The sequence below is a fragment of the Rhincodon typus genome, chromosome 13 (assembly GCF_021869965.1).
Source record: "Rhincodon typus isolate 14 chromosome 13, sRhiTyp1.1, whole genome shotgun sequence".
Classification (NCBI taxonomy): domain Eukaryota; kingdom Metazoa; phylum Chordata; class Chondrichthyes; order Orectolobiformes; family Rhincodontidae; genus Rhincodon; species Rhincodon typus.
In genome coordinates, this window is record NC_063344.1 from 55,285,588 (window position 1) to 55,306,161 (window position 20,574).

At 38.0% G+C, this 20,574-nt stretch overlaps 1 protein-coding gene and 1 non-coding gene across 2 annotated transcripts; both read right to left on the minus strand.

The window, feature by feature from the left end:
- Positions 1-7,185: 7,185 nt before the first annotated feature.
- trnak-cuu lies at positions 7,186-7,258 on the minus strand. Its single transcript has one exon. It is a non-coding gene; the product is annotated as a tRNA-Lys (tRNA).
- A 4,058-nt stretch (positions 7,259-11,316) lies between these two features.
- On the minus strand, positions 11,317-20,568 carry LOC125484742 (GRB10-interacting GYF protein 2-like). Its single transcript, XM_048604744.1, has 4 exons — positions 20,498-20,568; positions 19,060-19,244; positions 15,201-15,348; positions 11,317-13,353 (listed from the first exon to the last, which is right to left on the minus strand). Exons 1-4 carry the CDS (start codon positions 20,532-20,534, stop codon positions 13,286-13,288), a joined length of 438 nt encoding a protein of 145 aa, XP_048460701.1. The 5' UTR covers positions 20,535-20,568; the 3' UTR covers positions 11,317-13,285.
- Positions 20,569-20,574: the final 6 nt, after the last annotated feature.

Here is a 20,574-nt window from a genome sequence, read left to right on the forward strand (position 1 = left end):
GGGGAGCGGTGTGTGATGCAAGTAGGGACTCCATTTAATAATTACTTTAGGAGTTAGCCTACATATACATATAAATATCTAAAATTTCCTGAGTAACTATTTTACTTAATTTCATCAGAAGCATCTAAGTTCTCCAATTTGAATGGAAACTGTTGAGTATTCCATGCATAATTTCCCAGTTAATTCCTTCAGAATTTGCAATGCTAGGGATTCTGCAGGGTCCCAAGCACAATTCCTATCTACACTGGAAATGACGACTGTCTGGCCAGTGGAAAATTCGGACAATATTGAAATAACCCCACAGAAGCTGGTATCGCATCACCAAATCACTCTTTATTTACACATGAATAGTGCTTAACACTAGCCCAGCTTCCTCAGAGCCAGCTCTCAAAGTGAACAGAACCTCCGACACTCTTGTTTATATGTCAGCTGGGGCTCCCTAATTGAACCAAGTTAACAGTACTTCAGATAACTCATTCTACAATGTCCACCTGGCTGACTTCATTAAAATCATTACACATTTTAAAATAGCGGACTGTTTAAAATAGTGCAATTGTTAGGATTTATGTTTTGTCTCTGATCTAGTAAAAGCTTTTTCTTTTAAAGCTTGAACCTTTTCATTTCATTCTTTTCATAAATGCCTGGATTTTTGCATTTTAAAACACAGTACCAACTTCTACAGAAATTGTAACATGATCCAGTATTCTTCAATCTCCACCCGCTTCTCTCTTCGAAGAGAGAGTGAGCTCCCATCAGCATCCTGGCTGGTGCCCAACAGAGATAATGATACTTTACCTCCACTGTTCACATCTGCTGCTGCTTTCCTCTGTCTTTCTGGGACTGCAACTCTGTGTCAAAGTCTCCGGCAACAGTTCAGCTGTCTTTTTCATTTACAAAAGAAACTGGTATCTTGCTTTCAATAGGGTTTTATCTGGGCCTCCGTTTCAGTGCGAACTATCACATGGACTTATTACTGGGCAGAACTAGTAGGAACCCACATGCCCTCTTCACTCCTCCACTTTGCTGTTAATTAAGAGTTTAAACATAATCATCTTATAAAGCCTCACTTTCATAACATTAAAACCAACTATTTTGTGTTCTCATCAGGTGATGACAAGAGCTCAAACTTTAATTATTAAACAATGTTTATTTTTCAACAATTTTATTGTTGAATTTCAATATAACCTTAGCGACTTACAAGTATTGTCTCAGTTAATTAAAAACCTCATGTCCAGCCATTGCTAAGAACCTCAGCTCTCAATGTTCCAGTCTAATATTTAGTGTACCAGTTACCATAGAGTTGATAATGTTTGTTTTAATGGCTAAACGCTTTGACTGATGGAACAAGACAGTGGAATGTTCTAAAGATTTCCTGCAGAGTCCTGACGTACATGTGCAAAAAATGGGCTCAGATTTGGACTGTATCCATGTTAAGATGCTTAAGCTAACTTCAAACTGACTAGTTCAAATCTTTACTAAAATGTTATGAAATTACGTAATTAAGAAATGGATAAATGCTGAGAATTTGCCTCAACAGGCCATTTGCATTGAAATTTAAGATGGAAACCAGGGGTGGCATGGTGGCACAGTGGTTAGCACTGCTGCCTCACAGTGCCAGGGACCCGGGTTCGGGCGACTGTGTGAGGAGTTTGCACATTCTCCCCGTGTCTGCGTGGGTTTCCTCTGGGTTCTCTGGTTTCCTCCCACAGTCCAAAGATGTGCAGGTTAGGTGGATTGGCCATGCTAAATTGCCCATAGTGTTCGGGGAGGTGTAGATTAGGTGGGTTATAGGGGGATGGGTCTGGGTGGGATGCTTTGAGGTTCGGTGTGGACGTGTTGGGCCGACACTGTAGGGATTCTATGATTCAGAGACAAAATTATTCCTTTGTTTTTTGTAGGAAACAGGATCAGTAGGCCATTCAGTCCTTCAAGCCTGCTCCACAGTTCAATTAAATCATGGCTGATCATCTCTCTCAATACCAATTTAACGCACTGTCCCCACATCTGTTGATGTATTTAATGGTTAGAAATCTAACCATTCTTGATCAGTCTTGAACACACTCAATAGCTGAACCCCCAGAAGTCCCTTGATAAGAGTCCCAAAGAATCACCACCCTCAGTCCTAAATGACCTACTCCTTAGTCTGAGGCTGTGACCATCGGTTCAAGACACCCCAGCTGGGAACAACATCCTTTCTGCATCTATCACCAAGAACTTTTTTTTTTTTTAAAAAGAATCTCACTGAGAGACCCTCCCATTCTTCTAGAGAGAGAATAAAGCTTCAACAATCCAATAGCAGATTGTATTTCCTCATCACCTGAAAAACAATTGATTTTTATTTAATGCTACAGATACCAAACCGAGTGTCTCAGAACTTTTAGAAAAAAAAAAGACGATTTTTTTTTTTTAAATTTTAACTATTGAGCTCCTATGTTCAGCATTGAATTCTTAAAACTTGATGAATAGTCCAGTGATAGTAGGAACTGCAGATGCTGGAGAATCTGAGATAACAAGGTCTAGAGCTGGATGAACACAGCAGGCCAAGCAGCATCAGAGGAGCAGGAAGGCTGATGTTTCAGGCCTAGACCTTTCTTCAGAAATTCAGGAGGGGAAGGGGGTTCTGAAATAAATAGGGAGAGTGGGGGGGAGGTGGATAGAAGAGGGATAGAGAAGATAGGTGGAGAGGAGACAGACAGGTCAAAGAGGCAGGGATGGAGCCAGTAAAGGTGACTGTAACTCCTCACCTTTACAGGCTCCATCCCCACCGCTTTGACCTGTCTCTCTCCTCTCCACCTATCTTCTCCTCTATCCATCTTCTATCCGCCTCCCCTTCTCTCCCTATTTCAGAACACCCTTCCCCTCCCCCATTTCCGAAGAAGGGTCTAGGCCCGAAACGTCAGCCTTCCTGCTCCTCTGATGCTGCTTGGCCTGCTGTGTTCATCCAGCTCTACACCTTGTTATCTCAAATATTCCAGTGGTTACTATATAAACTGAGAAAACTATACAATCTAGAAGTGTTATACAACGAACGGTAAAATGGGTCTGTATAGGTAAGTAAATGAAAGCAGAGGAGGACAGAAGAAGGATGAGAATGAGCCGTTTTCAGGGTAAAAGCTTCTTAGGCTCTTCTCGGTCACTGGTTTTTCAAAGCAAAACAAAGATCATTGATAGGCAGCATTTAGACCAGCTATAGGGAGCAAATGTGAACTCTAGGAAACACAACTAGGCATGGCTGGGAATCAATCACCAAGAATAATATGCTGCCTTCCTGCTGTGGGTAAAGAATATACAGGAGCAAAAGGAAGACTTTTAGGATGACTTGGTTGGGTACAGCTTATGATTGTAATCCATCTGAGAAGTACTGAGAGACAATCATAGGGAGGCGGAACAGTCTTTAACATAGAAGCCTGATTACAAAAGGTTTAACAATAGGAGAACCTTAAGGACTTACATTTTGTTGCTGAAAATACATGCCATGAGATAGGTGACACAGACATTTGATGGGAATTAGGTTATTTAGTTCTTGGTGTCTGTTCCACTATTCGGGTGGATCAATTCACTACCATCTTCTCAAGTACAGCTTGGGGATGAGCAATAAAAGGCTGGCCCAGCTAGTGACACTCATTCATAGAATCATCATCATAGAATCCCTACAGTGTGGAAACAGGCCCTGTGGCCCAACAAGTCCACACCAACCCTCAGAACATCCCATCCAGCTACCCTTTCCCTGTAACCCACTTCTACACAACCCTGAACACTATGGGCAATTTAGCACAGCCAATCCACCTAACCTGCACATCTTTGGACTGTCAGAGGAAACTGGAGCACCCGGTGGAAACCCATGCAGACACAGGGAGAATGTTCAAACTCCACACAGTCACCCGAGGATGGAATCAAACCTGGGTCCCTGGCGCTGTGAGGCAGCAGTGCTAACCACTGTGCCGCTCCACTGAAAAAATGAAAGCTGGTCTATACCTTAACACCATCAGGCCACTTATGCTTCATAATCTTTGACACCATTACCAATACTCTGTCTTTAACATTTCAACTGACCCAGCATCCACAGTCTTTTGGAGAGGAGGATTCAGATTTCCATTAACCTTGTTGAAAAATATCTTCTGACTTCACTCCTAAGTGTCTCCATCGAATTTTAGGATCATACCCTCTTGCTCTGAAATACCGACCAGAGAAAATATGTTTTCTGCATCTACCCGACAAAATCCCTTTACCATTTTAAATACCTGAATTGGATCATTAGTTAAGCTCACGGACTATAAATCAACAATGTAACTTATCCTCAATTTAACCCAAGCCCTAGCATCATTCTGGTGAATCTGCAAAGTAGTCACTTTTTTTTTGGTCTGGTATCCAAAAAAAAACACAACATCCCACTTTTGAATTACAACATTTTTGAGACAAAGACCAGGATCCTGAGCCATATTTCATTTCAAATGCCTGTATACCAGTTTTAATGTTTTGTTTCGTCACTTAAAACATTTTTACTCCTCCCCATCTAATGGCTTCTCAGCAGTATAAAACTGTCAGGCTTGTGTCTCAGCAAATGGCTTCACACTTCCTCAAAATGAGTTCAAGTGTGTATAGTCCTGGTAATTCATCCAGCCTGCCAGCTTTTCTTCATAATTTCCTGTTGCCATCTACACAATTTTGTAACGAAACTCACCTGCAAACCTGGGGGATTTAGGAATCTCTATTCATTTGTCTGCATCATCAGCATTTATATTGAACAGTTGAGGTTCCAGGTCAAAATTCCAGTGAAGATAGGAAGGTGGAAACCCAACAAAATGAAAGTCATCTTTATTCTTACTCAGTACCTCTGCTTCCCAAATAATCATTAACAAACATCAGAAGGTCACCTCCAGTTTGCTGTACTAACTTTTGCTAATTAGCTTGTGAACAATTACACTGATAAATATGCAGTCAGAAGATGGGCGAGATGAAATCTCAATGTTGTTCCAAAAAAAAGGAACTTAAAAGTAGTTTTGTAGGTGGGACAAATCCTACAAGAAGTTCCAGGATTTTGACCTAGTAACAGTGAAGGTAAGCCAATATAGTTCCACGTGAGGATGTTCTATTGTAGATGGTACACTGCAGTCATTTAACATTGGTGAATGTTGAAGCAAGTGGATGAGGAGTAATCAAATGGGCTGCTTTGTTTTGGATACTGTCAAGTTTCTCAAGTGTTCTTGGAGAGGCACTCATCCAGCCAAGTGGGGAGTATTCCATCACATTCCTGACTTATACCTTGCAATTGGTGGACAAGCTTTGGGAAATCAAGAGGTAAGCTACTTGCTGCAGTATTCCTAGCCTTTGATCTGCTATTATCACCATAGTATTTACATGGCTGTTCTGGCAATGTTTCTAGGCAACCGGAACCTTTAGGATGCTGATCGTGAGAATCAGCAATGGAAATACCAATAAATGTCAAGAAAGGACAGTTAGATTCTCTTTTGTTGGAGATGCTATTGCCTGCAACTTGTGTGGAGCTGTTACATTTCACTTATCACCCCAATTTTATTAGTCCAATTAAACAATTTAAGGAATTACGAACGCAATCATAGTCATGGAGAATTGGTAATGTTGCTCCATAGGTCAAATTTAGGTTGACTTCATATATAATAAGGGAAATGAGAAAATATCAATAATCTACTGCAGTATATCAGATAGTAGAACTTAAGTTTTAGATGCAATTTAAATGCTGTGTATGTTGCCAACACAGGCGATAGGGCACAACTATTAAGAATGGCCACTATATTCCATCTCAATATCCCACAACACAGCTGCAACAAGAAACAAAAAATTAATGTAAAATGTAACAGAATTTTACATTTAAAACAAGCATTTTTGTGATTAAAGCAGGACCTAAGTTGTGCTTTAATACAATGTCGAAAACGACTTGTTACCAAATTATTGCAAGCTGTTAAAATGTAAGAGAATGACTGTAATTAGGGTTGAGGGAATCTTGTCAACTTAACTAAATTTAATGTGTAATAAAAACCAAAACAACTGCGGATGTTGTTAACCAGAAACAAAAACAGAAGTTGCTGGGAAAGCTCAGCAGGTCTGGCAGCATCCGTGAAGAGAAATCAGAGTTAACGTTTTGGGTCTGATGACCCTTTCTCAGACTGTTCTGAGGAAGGATCATCAGACCCAAAACATTAACTCTAATTTCTCTTCACAGATGCCGCCAAACCTGCTAAGCTTTCCCAGCAACTTCTAAATTTAATTTGTCATAGGCATGAGTAAAGTGACAAAACTGCACTTAATTTTGTACAAATATAACTAAACATCAAAGTGGATGTAATAAAATGAATCAGTGGCTTGTGCATATATTACACAGACTGATACCATATTCCTCACTCTGGAATAGAGTCTGCATGCAGAGCTCCATCTAGTGGTGGCTCAGGCCATAAATGCAGCTCAATTGAAAATGAGCCACAGGATCTTCTATGTCATAAATGACTTCATGATTCTAAGACAGGCACGAGTTATAACGATAGAACTTAACCCAGTCAGAGATAACATAAGAAAACAATTCTTTGTTGCTCAACAGGGAACAATGCAGTGCTAAATCTGATAATGAAAAATGAAGCAGGGCACAGGGTACAAACACTTGGGAAATAATAACAATGCCAAGTATCTTTACATTAATAATAAAACAGGGATTAAGTCAAATGTACGACAGATAATCGGATTTCTCAGATTCTTATTAGGGGTCTTGTGGCACAGTTACAGCATCCCTTCGAGTCAGGAGGATTGGGTTAACGTGCTACCTGTTCTGGATATGTATAATTGTTTCTAATCAACATGTTCACAGATATTATCTAAATAACTGTTTGGTTGTTAGACACTATTGAGGCGCTATCCATTGGCATGTTTTGAGGCTGGAAGTCAAAACTATTTCGAACAACCTTGTTGGAGGCATGCTTCACTCTGGAGTCAAGTCTTCAGTACTACATTCAGGATATTGTCTAAGCCCCAATGACTTTGCCATAAAGCCTTTCTTGATATTGAAGTAGTTGAAATCTGCCATCTCTGATAGTGGACATTCCAGGGGGAGGCTGAGATGGATCAGCCACTGAGCTTTTGGCTGCATAGTTTTTTTTTTATGCCCTAGAGGAACAAAGAGTTGGGCTTCACCTTAGAAAGTGAATTCTGGAATGAAGGTGCCCAGCATGGGGCTTGAGTCCATGGCAATGAGATTAAGAGTCTCATGCTCTACCGACTGAGCTAGCCAGGCCTTACAGTCACACGATGACGCCATCCCAGAGGGCAGTTAAGAGTAAACCAAATTGTTGTGGGTTTGGAGTCACATCATCCAGGCCAGGTAAGGATGGCAGTTTACATCCCTAAGGGACACTGGTGAACCAGCTGGGTTTTTCCAACAAACCGTAATTGATTCACAGTCATCACGTTAATTGGACTGTTAATTCCAGATCTCTACTGAACTCAAATTCCACCATTTGCTGTGGGAAGATTCGAACACAGGTCCCCAGGACATTACCTAGGTCTATAATACCACTAGGCCATCACTTCCCCATGCAATCCAACTTGCAACTGTTGGAGGCTGTGGAAACTAATATGGCAACAACTCAAAGAGCTTTTACTATGTATCTAATATTTATCATAAAGAAGTTTGATGTCAGAGCAATTTTATCAACACATGAAAAAAAAAGCAGTAACTGCAGTGAATCATTTACTTTCAAAACCGAAAGAACTGTGGATGCTGTAAATCAGCAAAACCAGAAATTGCTGAAAATGCTCAGCAGGTCTGGCATTATCTGTGCAGATAAAGCAGAGTTAACGCTTTGGGTCAGGTGACCCTTCCTCAGTTACCTCACCCACACTTTGGGAGACTGAATGCAAAGACAAGACTGAAATATTCAGCTAAAAAATTTACTTTAAAAATTCGTCTGCAATACAAATTGAACTCTTTTGATTCCTATGATTGAATTGGTTATGCTGAATGTAGCTATGGCCTCGATTGAACAATTATGATATGTAAAAAGTACAACTCTTATGCAAACCGTGGTGAGAATCTGAATCTCAACAGTGTTAAAGTGATTATTATAGATCAATTTAAGAAGCTTGTTAAACATTTGAGTAAGAGAACAGATGGCTACAATTATAGATTTAGTTAACACAATATAGAAGGTGGTTGATGTGGAGTATAAACACTGAAAAGGACTGGGTTGGCTGAATGGCCCATCATTGTAATTTTCTTGCCCACTGAAGACATGTCATATTCATAACTTTAAAGGTATATATGATATAGAATTTTATGGAACTGATCTCAAAAAATTACATCACAAATGCTGCACAAAGCAGCTGCCAATCGTCAAGTGATATTTGCAACTTCTGCAGACTTGGAGACCTAGAACCTTAAGATACTTCTAAGCATCCATAACTAAAATGAATTAAACACAACGTTGGAGAAACTCACGTCAGGCTGCATCTGTGGAGATAGAAACAGCGTTAATTTCAAGTCCAGTATGACCCTTCTTCAGAACAGGCTAGTAGGCCTTCATTTTATACCAATTTTTGGGTAAGTCCATGAAAAATAGGTGGTGTCAACTCCACAAATAGCTGTGTCTTAATATGTCTATTCAATACAGACACTCCACCCGTGGTCAGTCAACAGGGAAATTTTTGGAGACTTACAAAACTCAAAAGTGTACCGACTCCAACACTCAAAGAGCTACAGAAACAATTCCATCTGCAAAAACAGCAAACGTAGCATTATTTATAACTTAAAACTGGGAGACTACAACATTGAGGTCTAAGTCTGTTCATTTTAAAAGACCACCAGTACAGAAGACTGACGTCTTGATTAAAAAGTGAAAGCAAATAAGAGTTGTTTAAAATCAGAGGGAAGACTACAATAATCTTGATATACAATTCCACCCAGACTACCCTTTCTCAGTTAAAACAGTTTCAACAGGCCTGCAATGCTTACCCAACATTAACCTAATCTTATTACAAACAACTCCTATAATTTGTAAAAATGCACTATCCTTGAATTGCATTCTTCATCATATATTAGTGGTGAGATTGATGAAGTATTAGAATTTCACAATGAACATGTGAATAAATAACTGGTGACTTTATGGTCAATTTGGTCAACAACAGCATAGTCCCAGGTTACACACTCATTAGAGAGACAGAGGACTGGTGGCGGTATAACCGGAGGGTCACCACGTGAGGTGTGTGTGCATGTGTGTGTGGTGGTGGTGGTAGAGAAATTGGGGGTCAAGGACAGTCCTTTACGGTAACCTCAGTTGGTGTGGAAATTGAACCTATGCTGTTGACATCACTCTGTACCCCCAACTCAGTCATCCAGCCAACTGAGCTTCTACTCTGCCCCTTGGTTCGGGAAGTTGCGAGAAATTAGAATCCAAGTCTTCTTTCAGAAAACAGAATTCAAGTAACAAAATCTGGCTACTTAATTCATTTAGTTGCTCCCTAAGACGCATGACAAATCACTTCAATTCCAGTGTTTTCCAGGTATTGCATGGATCATTTAAGGAGAAGTCAAGCTTAGGTTCAAGGTTCTACAGGATACAGTGGAAAAGCAGGAACATGCTGCTTTTAATGTCAAAGCAGGCTTGAATGACCAAATGGAACACTCCTGCTCCTATCTTCTATGTTCCTAGGTGAATCATTCTTCTGCTGGACTGAGAAAAAATTTGTCTACATCAAACTACCTCAGAAATGGGACTACTTATTGATCAATTCTTCCACCTACCTAAGTCCTTTTTAGGAATGTAAAATGCAGGAGATCATCAAAGGAAAGATAATCAAAGGAAATAGGGAAAAAAATTGTTTACAAAACGTCACCACTAAAAAAAAAGGTACATCAAATGATGTGGTGCCAAATTAAACAGTGACATACCTATAAAAGACTTTAAGGGTATTTTTTAAACTTATTTACATTTTAATGAAAACACCAATCTACGATTGTAAATTCATGGAACAAAGACCCCAAGGACATGGAATCTCTAGTCTTCTTTATACACAGTTTGGCTTGGGAAAGAGAGTGCTTTCTCTGACATGGTGAGACTGTTTGAAAGCCTGATCTTTTATCATACCATTCCTTCCAACTGTACAGCAGCTGTATAAGAAACTCAATCCCAAACACTATTACTGGGTCAAGGGAATCACAATAATGTATACCTAATGGGTAAACTACAAATTGAAAATGCAAACCACAAACATTTGAGGGTTTATTTTCAAACAGGTTTGCAATTTGTAATATGGTTAAATCCTGATTTTTAAAAAAAAGGATTCAAACTTCTAAAAATCAATTCACTTTTGATTTTTTAAAAATAAGAGTCAACAGGAAACTGGTTAGTCTGGTAAAAGTCACTGCTATGGAGGTGAAATGTTGGCTATATTTGTTTGTTAATAAGAAAACTTTTGCTTGGATTAGAACAGGATTCACACAGTGCCTTTCAAGCTGAAATATAACAAAGCATTGAACATAGAAAATTCCTTTTGTGAATGTAATGACCTGTGCTGAACTGGTATTTGTTTTTAAACATTACTATTCAATGTCAAATTCTACACAACCAAAAAAAAGGGAAGGTGTTTGACACATTCAGCTAAGTAGAAGATATCAAATTTACTTTCATCTGAAGGCGATGATACAGTAACATGCAAAACCTGGCAGCAGTTCTATTAACAATCTTTCAATAATGTATTTGGTTAAGCAATAACAGTTTTAGGAATAAAAGCTGGTGCACATTCAAGACCTTCGCTTGCTGAAAGATGAATTCCAAATTTTTAAAAAAGGATCTAGAGTCTTCAGAATCAGAGCACAGTTCTGTTAGAAATAGTGCATAATCAGTTCTCTTTATAAGTATATTACGAAGGTTTTTAAAGAAGTGATAATTCAGAGTAACTAATTTCCAAAGTGACTCTCCTTTCTTCCAAGTGCACCTCTCAGTCCTGGATGAATGATCTATTTGCACTTAAGCTATTTCAGGATTTCTACATTTGCTTTCTGTACTGTGTGCAATATATAGTATTTAATATCTCTCTGTAGTGAATGTAGTTCAATCCAAAAGAATGATGCCGTAGCAATACAATCTCCTCAAATTGAGGATTTACAAGTGAAAATGAGCTTCAAAAGATTTGGAAATCAAGATGCATCTAACAACTATTAACATATAAAATTCTTTGCCTAGCACAGTAGTATTGATCCAATACTGCACAAAATTTCAAGATAAAAACTTGGACACTGCAGCTGCTATTACGCGGTGTTCAGATGGCTGCCAGTAATGTAGATATCACAAGAGATTAGTTTGAAAACCTGCATACAAATTTTATTGTACAGAATATTTTTCAATGTTTTCAGATTTCAAATTTTAAATAAATCATGCATTTAAGGACATGGAATAGTATGCAATGTGAAGACATTTAGTGCACACTCCAATATAGCGAAACAACTGATGCCCTTCACTCCAGTCGGACATTCTAAACATCATCTCAACACAAGAGTTCCTCTTACAGTCACTTTATTAACAAGCTAAATAAATGACTGCAATCAAGATGACATTAACAAATGTAGAAAACACAAGTTAAGGACCAAGGGGGCATTTGCGGAGATTTGGATGATGTTTCCTTCACCCCATGAGCTGCAAACATTTGCATCTGCCTGGGATAAGATAGTATTCATAAAGTGTACAGGTGCATAAAGCAAGCAAAAGGACCACAGGAAGTGTCGTGTGGTGAGCTCTAACTTGTAGTGCCAGAATGGTGGTGGGTTGGAGGGTCTTTTGGAAGGGTGGGGACATGGTGGAGAAGACAGAGAAGAGAGAGGAGGTCTAACCTTGTGCTGTAGTCCACATCTCTTCCTCACCAGCACTTAAGCTGCCAAATTTATCTATGCCACTGTGGGGCAATGGGGAAAGGAGGAGTGCTGCAAGTGTCTTTTAAACAAAAACAAACTCAAATTAATTTGAACAGAATTGGAAAACCATTAAAAATATTGGCTTTAGAAAAGTGACATGAAGAAAGCAGTGACAGTAAGCAGGATCCACTGCATTTTAATTCCGAATGTACACTAGAGACATGTTCTGTGTATATAACTCTTCTCAGTCTAATATTTAGCATTATGTTTTTACAGAATCTTATTTTAAAAAAAAGTGATTCAAAACATGTTTCTCAGAAACTAAAAGAGTCCTTCAGTCACCAAAGGGTCAATTACCCAAGTTCCCTTTCAAAGGGAATCTTCTGTACACCTAAATACAGTAAATAAGTTGCAAATTCAATGTTGCACTATAACTGGTGGCATACAGTAGCTGCAGCATTTTTTTTTCCATAGCCATCTTTATGTTGCAAAACAAACTTTGATTCGACCAAGATGCTGTAAAAGATTTGAGTTCCAACAATTTTAAAATATAACCTGAACAAGAAGTGGGTACAGCCCTTTGAAGAGAAGAAGCTCCTTCCTGGGCATTGGCCTGCACATGCATGTTGAACAGTATTGTAAACTGAAATTTTTAGATGTCTCTAGTTACACATTGCAGCCTTCATGCAGCAACTGTATAACGAAGAATACCGTGATTTCTGGATTCCCGGAAATATTTCAACCAACTTTTTCATTGTTTTTAACTGCATATTTTAAGACGGCTATAGTGTATTGAATATCGCAAATATATTAATTTCAAAAGACTGTACAAGGCCAAAAACATAGTCTAAAATCTCTTTAAAATGGGCTAGACAGAATAGGTGTTACTTCTTACAGAAACAGAATGGATATCCTTATAATATCCAAACCACTTTTAATACACCTCAGTACTAAAGCAAGCACTTCAATGTGTATTATAGAATTAGCTTATAAATACATTACTGACATGATTGTTCTGTAATGTTCAAAGAATGGATGTTAATGTGACCAACACTGAATAGACCAGTTAATCATGTATTCTGAATAAAATCCAATAATAGTGATAAGGAAACACATTTCTATAGAACAAATGCACTATGTTTAATTGCACCATTAATATTACACTGTGAAAAATGTGATTCTATGCTTGAAACCATGCAGATTGGTGCAAAGGCTTTTGAAGAGACTGCTCTGTACTTGAAACATGATTGTACTATGTAAGGAAGGGCCATGAGAAACAAGTGTTGAAGTACCAAAGACAGACAGGAACTCAAGTTGATAGATTTGTGTTTTTTTTTAATTAACTGATATTGGTTGGTGCATTCAGAATTCATGATTAACAACTCATTTTTAAATAAATCAAGCATTTTCTTATGTTCAGTAGTCATCAAGTGTCTCAATTTCTCCCATGTTCAGGCGCTCAGATGAAGCATTGACAGAAAAACCTGGGGGAGTGGGGAAAAAAGAAGAAAAAAAATGATTTCTGTTGACATTAGTATCAACCTAGAATATATATTTCTGACATGTCACTGTTTTTAGAAACCTCTTGTCATTATGGATCTAAGGTTGATATTTGGACTATATCCATGCTAACTCTAATTATAGTAAGCTATTCTTAGGCAATTTTAATAAAGACAACACCCATCATCACTCCAGGATATTTGAAGCCTGTACTATGCATTAACTGCAGCAGTTAATTCCCAGGAAGAAGTTTAATTTAAATTCTTCATTTGTAGAGAAAAACAATATCATGTTTTTAAAAAATTGTACTTAACATATTTAGTCTGACACTAAGCACATCGTCAAAATCTAAGATAGAAACATTTTCCACGTATAGTATAATGCAAATTTAAACAAGACATTATCCTTACTGGTTTTATATCTTTTAATTCTGCAGGTTTATTCTGAAGTCAGCATTGGAATCCATTCTTAAGGGTCTCAGTATGTGATATTAAATACATTTTCATATATACATAAGTATCTTAATAAATGCGCATCTTTGCAATAACCAATCCAAAGCAGTTAGTTTAAACTGTATACCTACTTATTCACTGTATTCTCTTCTAGTAATTGCAAATAAGTATCCACCAAAATACATCAGACTTTATATAATGCATGCAAGAATGATAAGTGTTTAAAGAAACCATGAGGAAGATCTATTTAATAGTTAATTCCATAATGCTACCAAATCGAATATTATAACCACTTATTTATCTCCAGCAGGAAATGTTTATGGTAAGAAAAGTTGAGAACAGACTTTGTGCTTGCCATCTGAAATAAAAGTGGGAATAATGAATGTGGCTAACCTGCTGAAAAAGGGCTAAATTCTATAGTTTAGATTTGATACATTAATCACTTCTGAAGAGGCTGGAAAACAAACTGAATAATGATAACAGGTCACATGTCTTAAAAGTGGTACACTCAATTACATTTTCTCTGTTTTGCATCAGTCAAGTGTCTGGCAGATGTGAGATCCCAAACCAAGCTACTATAAGTTTTAAAGGAGTTAGTTTGCTCAGTATGAACACTACACTCACCCAATAAAGACACAGTTCACTTATTCAGCAATACTTTAGTATAGGTTAATGAATAAGTAATTATGTCTACTCTGCTTAAACCACACAATGTAAGTAGAAAGTTGACGAGTTTTAATTGTGGTGTCAGAAATGACAACTCTCCCTGTCAAGGTACAGGATCACCTGAAATACAGAAAAACCGATTCTAGGCCCTAGCGCTAATTCTACCTTTCCAGCATCTATTCATGATCTGGTCTATATCAGTATTTCGGAACATGGGTGACTTCAGTATGTGCTGCATGTTAGTAAGTTTTCCATGCAAATATAAAGTACCATGTAAAGGCTGAAGCTGACATCCAGATAACCAAGAATAGGTGTGTGCTTATATTAATAGTAGTGTTAATCAGTTCACTTAGTTGAGCTTCTGGCCCATTTATTATTTAAACACAGTTATCAACCTCACATCTCATCACCCTAAAATGCCAATGCATTCAGGCTGAAGTTAGTTGATCAATTGAAAATGCGTTTCTGACTGATCAGAACTAAATAAAAACAGCTCTGCTGCAACTGTCATTTTCCTTGCTTAAAATGGTGCAAAGCAGCAAACTTCAGCAAACCAGCTGAATCAGGAAATACCAGTTTGAGAGTCAAGATTTAGTGCAGTACTCTGCTCACATCTAGATATCAACAAATACTTTACAAACTAAATGGGCAATGAGCCACAATAATATCTGTGGACTCAGATTCTAATGTTACTGTGAAAAGTGCACACTAACCTAAAATGCTGGGATCAGCACGTATCATCTTCTGTTTTTTCTTCTTTTTCCCAGACTGCACAGATTCAAAATTAGACTGTTGATTTCTGCTGTGATTTGATGAATAGATGGGCTGCAGACCTGTATGACTCTCAGCCCATGCTGAATCCTGAAGCATAAAAAAATTGGCATATTAAATATGAAAGCAAAGCTTAAAATTCACACATTATAAATGCCAGTTTTGGTGGTCATTAGCAATAACCCTTTTGATCTTAGATTTTGTCCCTTTTAAGAATTTTTGTACTTTTTTTTAAACCAACTTGCTTTTTCATTCTTTTTCTCTTTCCACGGAAATCAAGTGGAAAGTTACAGGATTAATGGTACTGAATAATATTTTGTTTACATCAAAATATTGCCAAAACAAATCACATGATGCTGACCGCTGTGTAAGGGGGAGAGAAGACACTTTCCACAAAACTATAAAATTGTGAAATTACATTTGTAACGAGTGCGGTATGTTAATTTTACAACCAACACTTATTTTGTACTGTAGGCATTAACATCCTGAGAAGATGCTATAACAAAAACTTCATTTTGAAATTCAACTTGATCCTAACTAAAAAAAACAAAAGAACAAACTTCTGTTTATGCAGAACCTTTCACAACATGGGACATCCCAAAGCATTTTATGGCAAATGAAGTACTTTTGAAGTGCAGTTACTTTCAAATCAAAGAAACAGCAATTCATTTGAACACGAGTTCAAGTGCCCAATCAGCAATGATTCTGGGGCAATTGGGAGCCAAGTTAGGTTAGCAATGATACAGGAGCTGGTAAAAGGGGTTGTATGCAGAATATGATACAGGTATTAAGAATTACAAGTAGTACAGATGTTTAAGGAGGATGAAACAATAGTATAATTGTAGGATCCAAAGGCCAGATGAAAGCTTCACTGGCAAACGGGCTGAAGCATAGCTAACAGCACATGGCATTAATGAAGTGGAAAGGCATTGCTTGACCAAAGCCCATGTAGAAGAGTGAGCAAAGCGATGGTGGGAAACGGGACAGTGAAAATTAAGACACGGACAGAGTCTTGAATGAATTCAAGTGAACAGAGAATAAAACACTGGAGGCCAGCAAGAAGTATGCTGGAAGTAACAAAGACATGAATGAGGGTTTTGGCAGTAGTTTAACTGACACGGGGTGAATTTGAGCAACATGACAGATGTGCAAATAGATGGTCTTAGCGATTGCATAAGTAAGGGTCAAATGTGACAAGTTCAGAACAGACTAACCTAATTCTAGACTGTTGCCTGGAAGAGGGATAAACTGAGCAGTTCGGCACCAAAGTTTGGAGTAGGTCCAAAAACAACAGCTTCAATCTTACCAATATTTTATTGGGGAAAATTTTTTTCTCAAATAGTACTGAAATAATTTAGAAGAAATCTGGCTTGCAGCAGGGTCAGCAAGGAACAATGTGATCATGAACAACAGGAAAGCCAATGGAGCTCCTTGAATAAGGCTAGACTCATGAATGTTGTGATAGGAATACACCATTGTTGGAGCCTCTGATTACAACAGGTTGACAGAAGTTTCACCAAATTGGACAACTGAGAGGTACTGAAGGAGTGTGAGATCAAATAAATAAATTGCTGATGGTATTCAGGAAGTATAGTATGGTTAGAAAATGCCAGTTGTGAAAAAGACAGAAGAAATGAAACATGAGTTGAGGAGAATTTCAGATGATATGCAAAGAAAGAGAGAAAAATGAGGGGCAATTAAACAAATATCTCTTCCTCGGCAAACAAGTCTATGAGTGAAGGCAGAATTGAAGAGGGAAGAGTTTAATTGTCCATGGCTTCCAGAATATTCTAAAATTAGTGGACGTGTATTGAGGGAGGTTGGCAAAGCCTGGTAATGGCAAACGGAGCCAACTGAATTTGAGTGGTCGATGGCATCTGCAGTTGTATGTCTCATAAGTACATTAAGATCACTGGATGGAGTAAGGCAGGGCTCAGAACAGGTAAGATTAGCTGCTGCTACTGCTGCCACCCTCTCTCATGCACTGCAGTTCATCAGCAAATAGCCTGTGACATCCGCCATCCAATGAGGCCTCAGTATAAGCCTTTTGTGGTACTCCCCATTTTGCCTTTAGAAAAGATCGTTTTACCTTTTCAGCTCTGATTAAGTGGCTAAAACACCTATTTTCTTTTCTAGATGATTCTTGAGTTTTTATCTCTTATATTTTCAAAAACTCCTGCTATGGCCTGCATACGGTGGCACGGTGGCTCAGTGGTTAGCATTGCTGCCTCACAATGCCAGGGACCTGGGTTCAATTCCAATCTTGGGCGACTGTCCTGTGTGGATTTGCACATTCTCTCCATGTCTGTGTGGGTTTCCTCCCACAGTCCAAAGACATGCAATTTAGGTGGATTGGCCACGCTAGATTGCCCAAAGTGTCCAGGGATGTGTAGATTAGGTGCATTAGCGACAAGAAATGCAGGGTTAAGGGATAGGGAAGGGGAATGGGTCTGGGTGGGATTCTGTTCGGACGGTGTGGACTTGCTGGGCCGAATGGCCTGTTTCCACACTGTGTGAAGCTATGATATGGCAATTTTGGCATAAAATCTTAGTACCCACATTTCAAAAGCTTTCATTCTCCCTCATAGATCTTCACGTTGGTGCTAAGTTTCAAAGGCATACAGGAAAGTGTATAAAATGTAGTGCCTTATAATGTGTTTTTTCCCCTTGTTAGAAGCTTGAATTTTGTGAACACATTGTTGACCTTCGTAAAATTACTTCTGGTTACTGTTATCCTTCTTCTAATTTCTGCATTCCAATTGCCATTTTTGTTGTCAAATGTATCTGCATGTTTCAGTGTGACACCATCATCTAACCTTCACTTTTTCTGCTCTTAATACACTGGAATTACAATTAGATGTGAAGGATAAAAACAATCTGTATTTTAAACTTCTAGATTAACCTGACCGATGATGTTTTGATGGGGTCTCAGATTCTTTAAATGGCACTGTGACATCAGCATACTACAATTTATGTTCTCACCTCCAATTTTTATCCTGAAAGAACATCTAATTCTATGAATACAGGCAAGGTCCAACTTACAAACGTCTGACTTACGAATGCTCGTTCCTATGAACTATGTTAATAGTAATTTTAAAGATGCGACGTTTTCTCGTAATTACAAAAGGCTATTTCATATTGTACTGTGTTATGCTCTGATTTGCATACAAACCAATCTATGAGCATACTCAAGAATGGAAAGCATTCATAACCCAGGGACCACCTGCATAGACCGAATAACCTTGGCAAGAGTACAGCCTTATATCGCTTCACGTGAAACAGGTCTGAATCTTTCTTCTAGTCCAATACTTACCATTTAGTCCCATCATAGGTCCTGGATAAATATCTCACCTTTACCATCATTGGAACATTTCAACATGTTTATCAACTTTTGGTATCAAACATGATCAAATGCTGTTTCATAGCCTATGAAGCATAGTGTAAATATTCTTGTTTGCTTTATTTAACAAAGACAGCTCTCAGGTTAAATATTCCCACTCTTGTTTCTACTCTGGGTCTAAATCCAGAATTTGTTTCTCTAATCTCTGCTTTGAATATGTTGTGTGTTAACTAGCAGATGCTTTAAATTTAGACTTAATCACATCATTAAAAAAAAATCCCACTTTAATTATTTTGCACATTGATGTTATATTCAACTAACAACTTAATGCTCTGTCTGTGAATATAGCAGTTGATAAAACTTGAATATTTAGATAACTGATTAACTGTCACCGAAAAGTAACAACTTCTATGTAGACATATTAAACCATACCATATAAAAGCAATATTTTGTAGACTAACCTGTTGCTGCCGTACTGGCTGCTGTTGCTGTTGGCGTTGTTGGCTAGCTTTCTGTTTGGCACGTCGGTCTAGAAACTGCTTTGCAAAATCCTTTGTTTCTGGCGTGTCACCAAGGTAAGCTCGGACATAATCATGGACTTCATAAGGAGAGTCAACTTCTTTCAAAAACGAGACAAATGTAGGGACTGTAGAAGAGTAAACATCAAAATTAAGTTTATCTTTGGAAAAAAATTAAATGCATTTTAGTACAAATACTGTAAACATCAACAATGCCATCTTAAAATCCTAAACAGACCTGTATTCTGTCTTCATTTGTCTTTTATTGGTAGAGGAGGCAGCTCTTTACCTTTACATTAAACATTGATTTCTTCTCTATCCCCCGGAAGTTTATTCAATAATGCAGATGCGAAAATAAAGTTGATGTTGAAAAATACTGGCATGTAACCACACTGGATTTTGACATCAAGACTCAAATTTTGAAAATATTAGCACAATATCTAGATTTGAAAATAGCATTAAATAAACTTAAATTAGATTGGGTAGTACAGAACAAGCTAAACAATAAAAGTCATGCTGTCTGCGTGTTTCAGATAGCACTCAAATTTCAAAGGAATCCACATGTATACTACATGGGAAGAACTGGGTGTTGATTGGTTGACAAATGGGCACTGATCCATTGAGACTGTGCCATGCAAAAATCCACCATGGAACATTTAGCCCAAGCTTTTGCTTAAATTCAAAGAAAGTAGACTGACAAGATACTGCCACATGGAATACACCAGGAAAAAAATGTTCCCAAAGTTTTTGTATAGTTGAAAAAGGTTCAAATATGTTCTGTACTTTTACAAACGACAGGGTCATGTATTTTCTAGCAAGCATGACTCAATCACAATGCTGCTAGCATAATTCTTAGTAAAATTGGGATTGTTAAACAAGTGCTGTCCAATTTCAAAGTATACTTTCACCACTTTTACTGTGGCTTTTAGGCACCAAGACAGTGTTGCTGCTGATCTGGCAAGACATGGCGCAGTGCACAAAGTCAAATTTAAAATTACTTATTAAGTCCGACAGGAGTAGGTAAAGACAGATCCTAAGAAAATACTTCTGATTGGAGCACTGAACTAAAATTGATTACTGTCCACTTTGACAATACTGACATTCTTCAACTGCTCAAGAATGAGAAGCTAAGTTGTCATAAAATGGCGTTTATTTTGCACAGCTATTGGTAATTCTTCGAGAATACAATCGATGACTGAAATGAGGAGAAATTTTTTTCGATGAGAATGCTCATAATCACCATTCCCTCTAATTTTTTTTTTGGCTGCATATGTCTCCAAGGTCTATGCATGACAGCGACTCCCAGAAAACAAAGTCAATGCTGCAATCGGCAATTATTGTTTAAAAGAACTAAACTTGTACCATGCAAACTGGTTCTTACCATCCAGATTGTTGGCTGTGTTGAGAACATGTAACATCTGTTCACACCATAAGGTAAATCCATCTTGCGACTTGTTC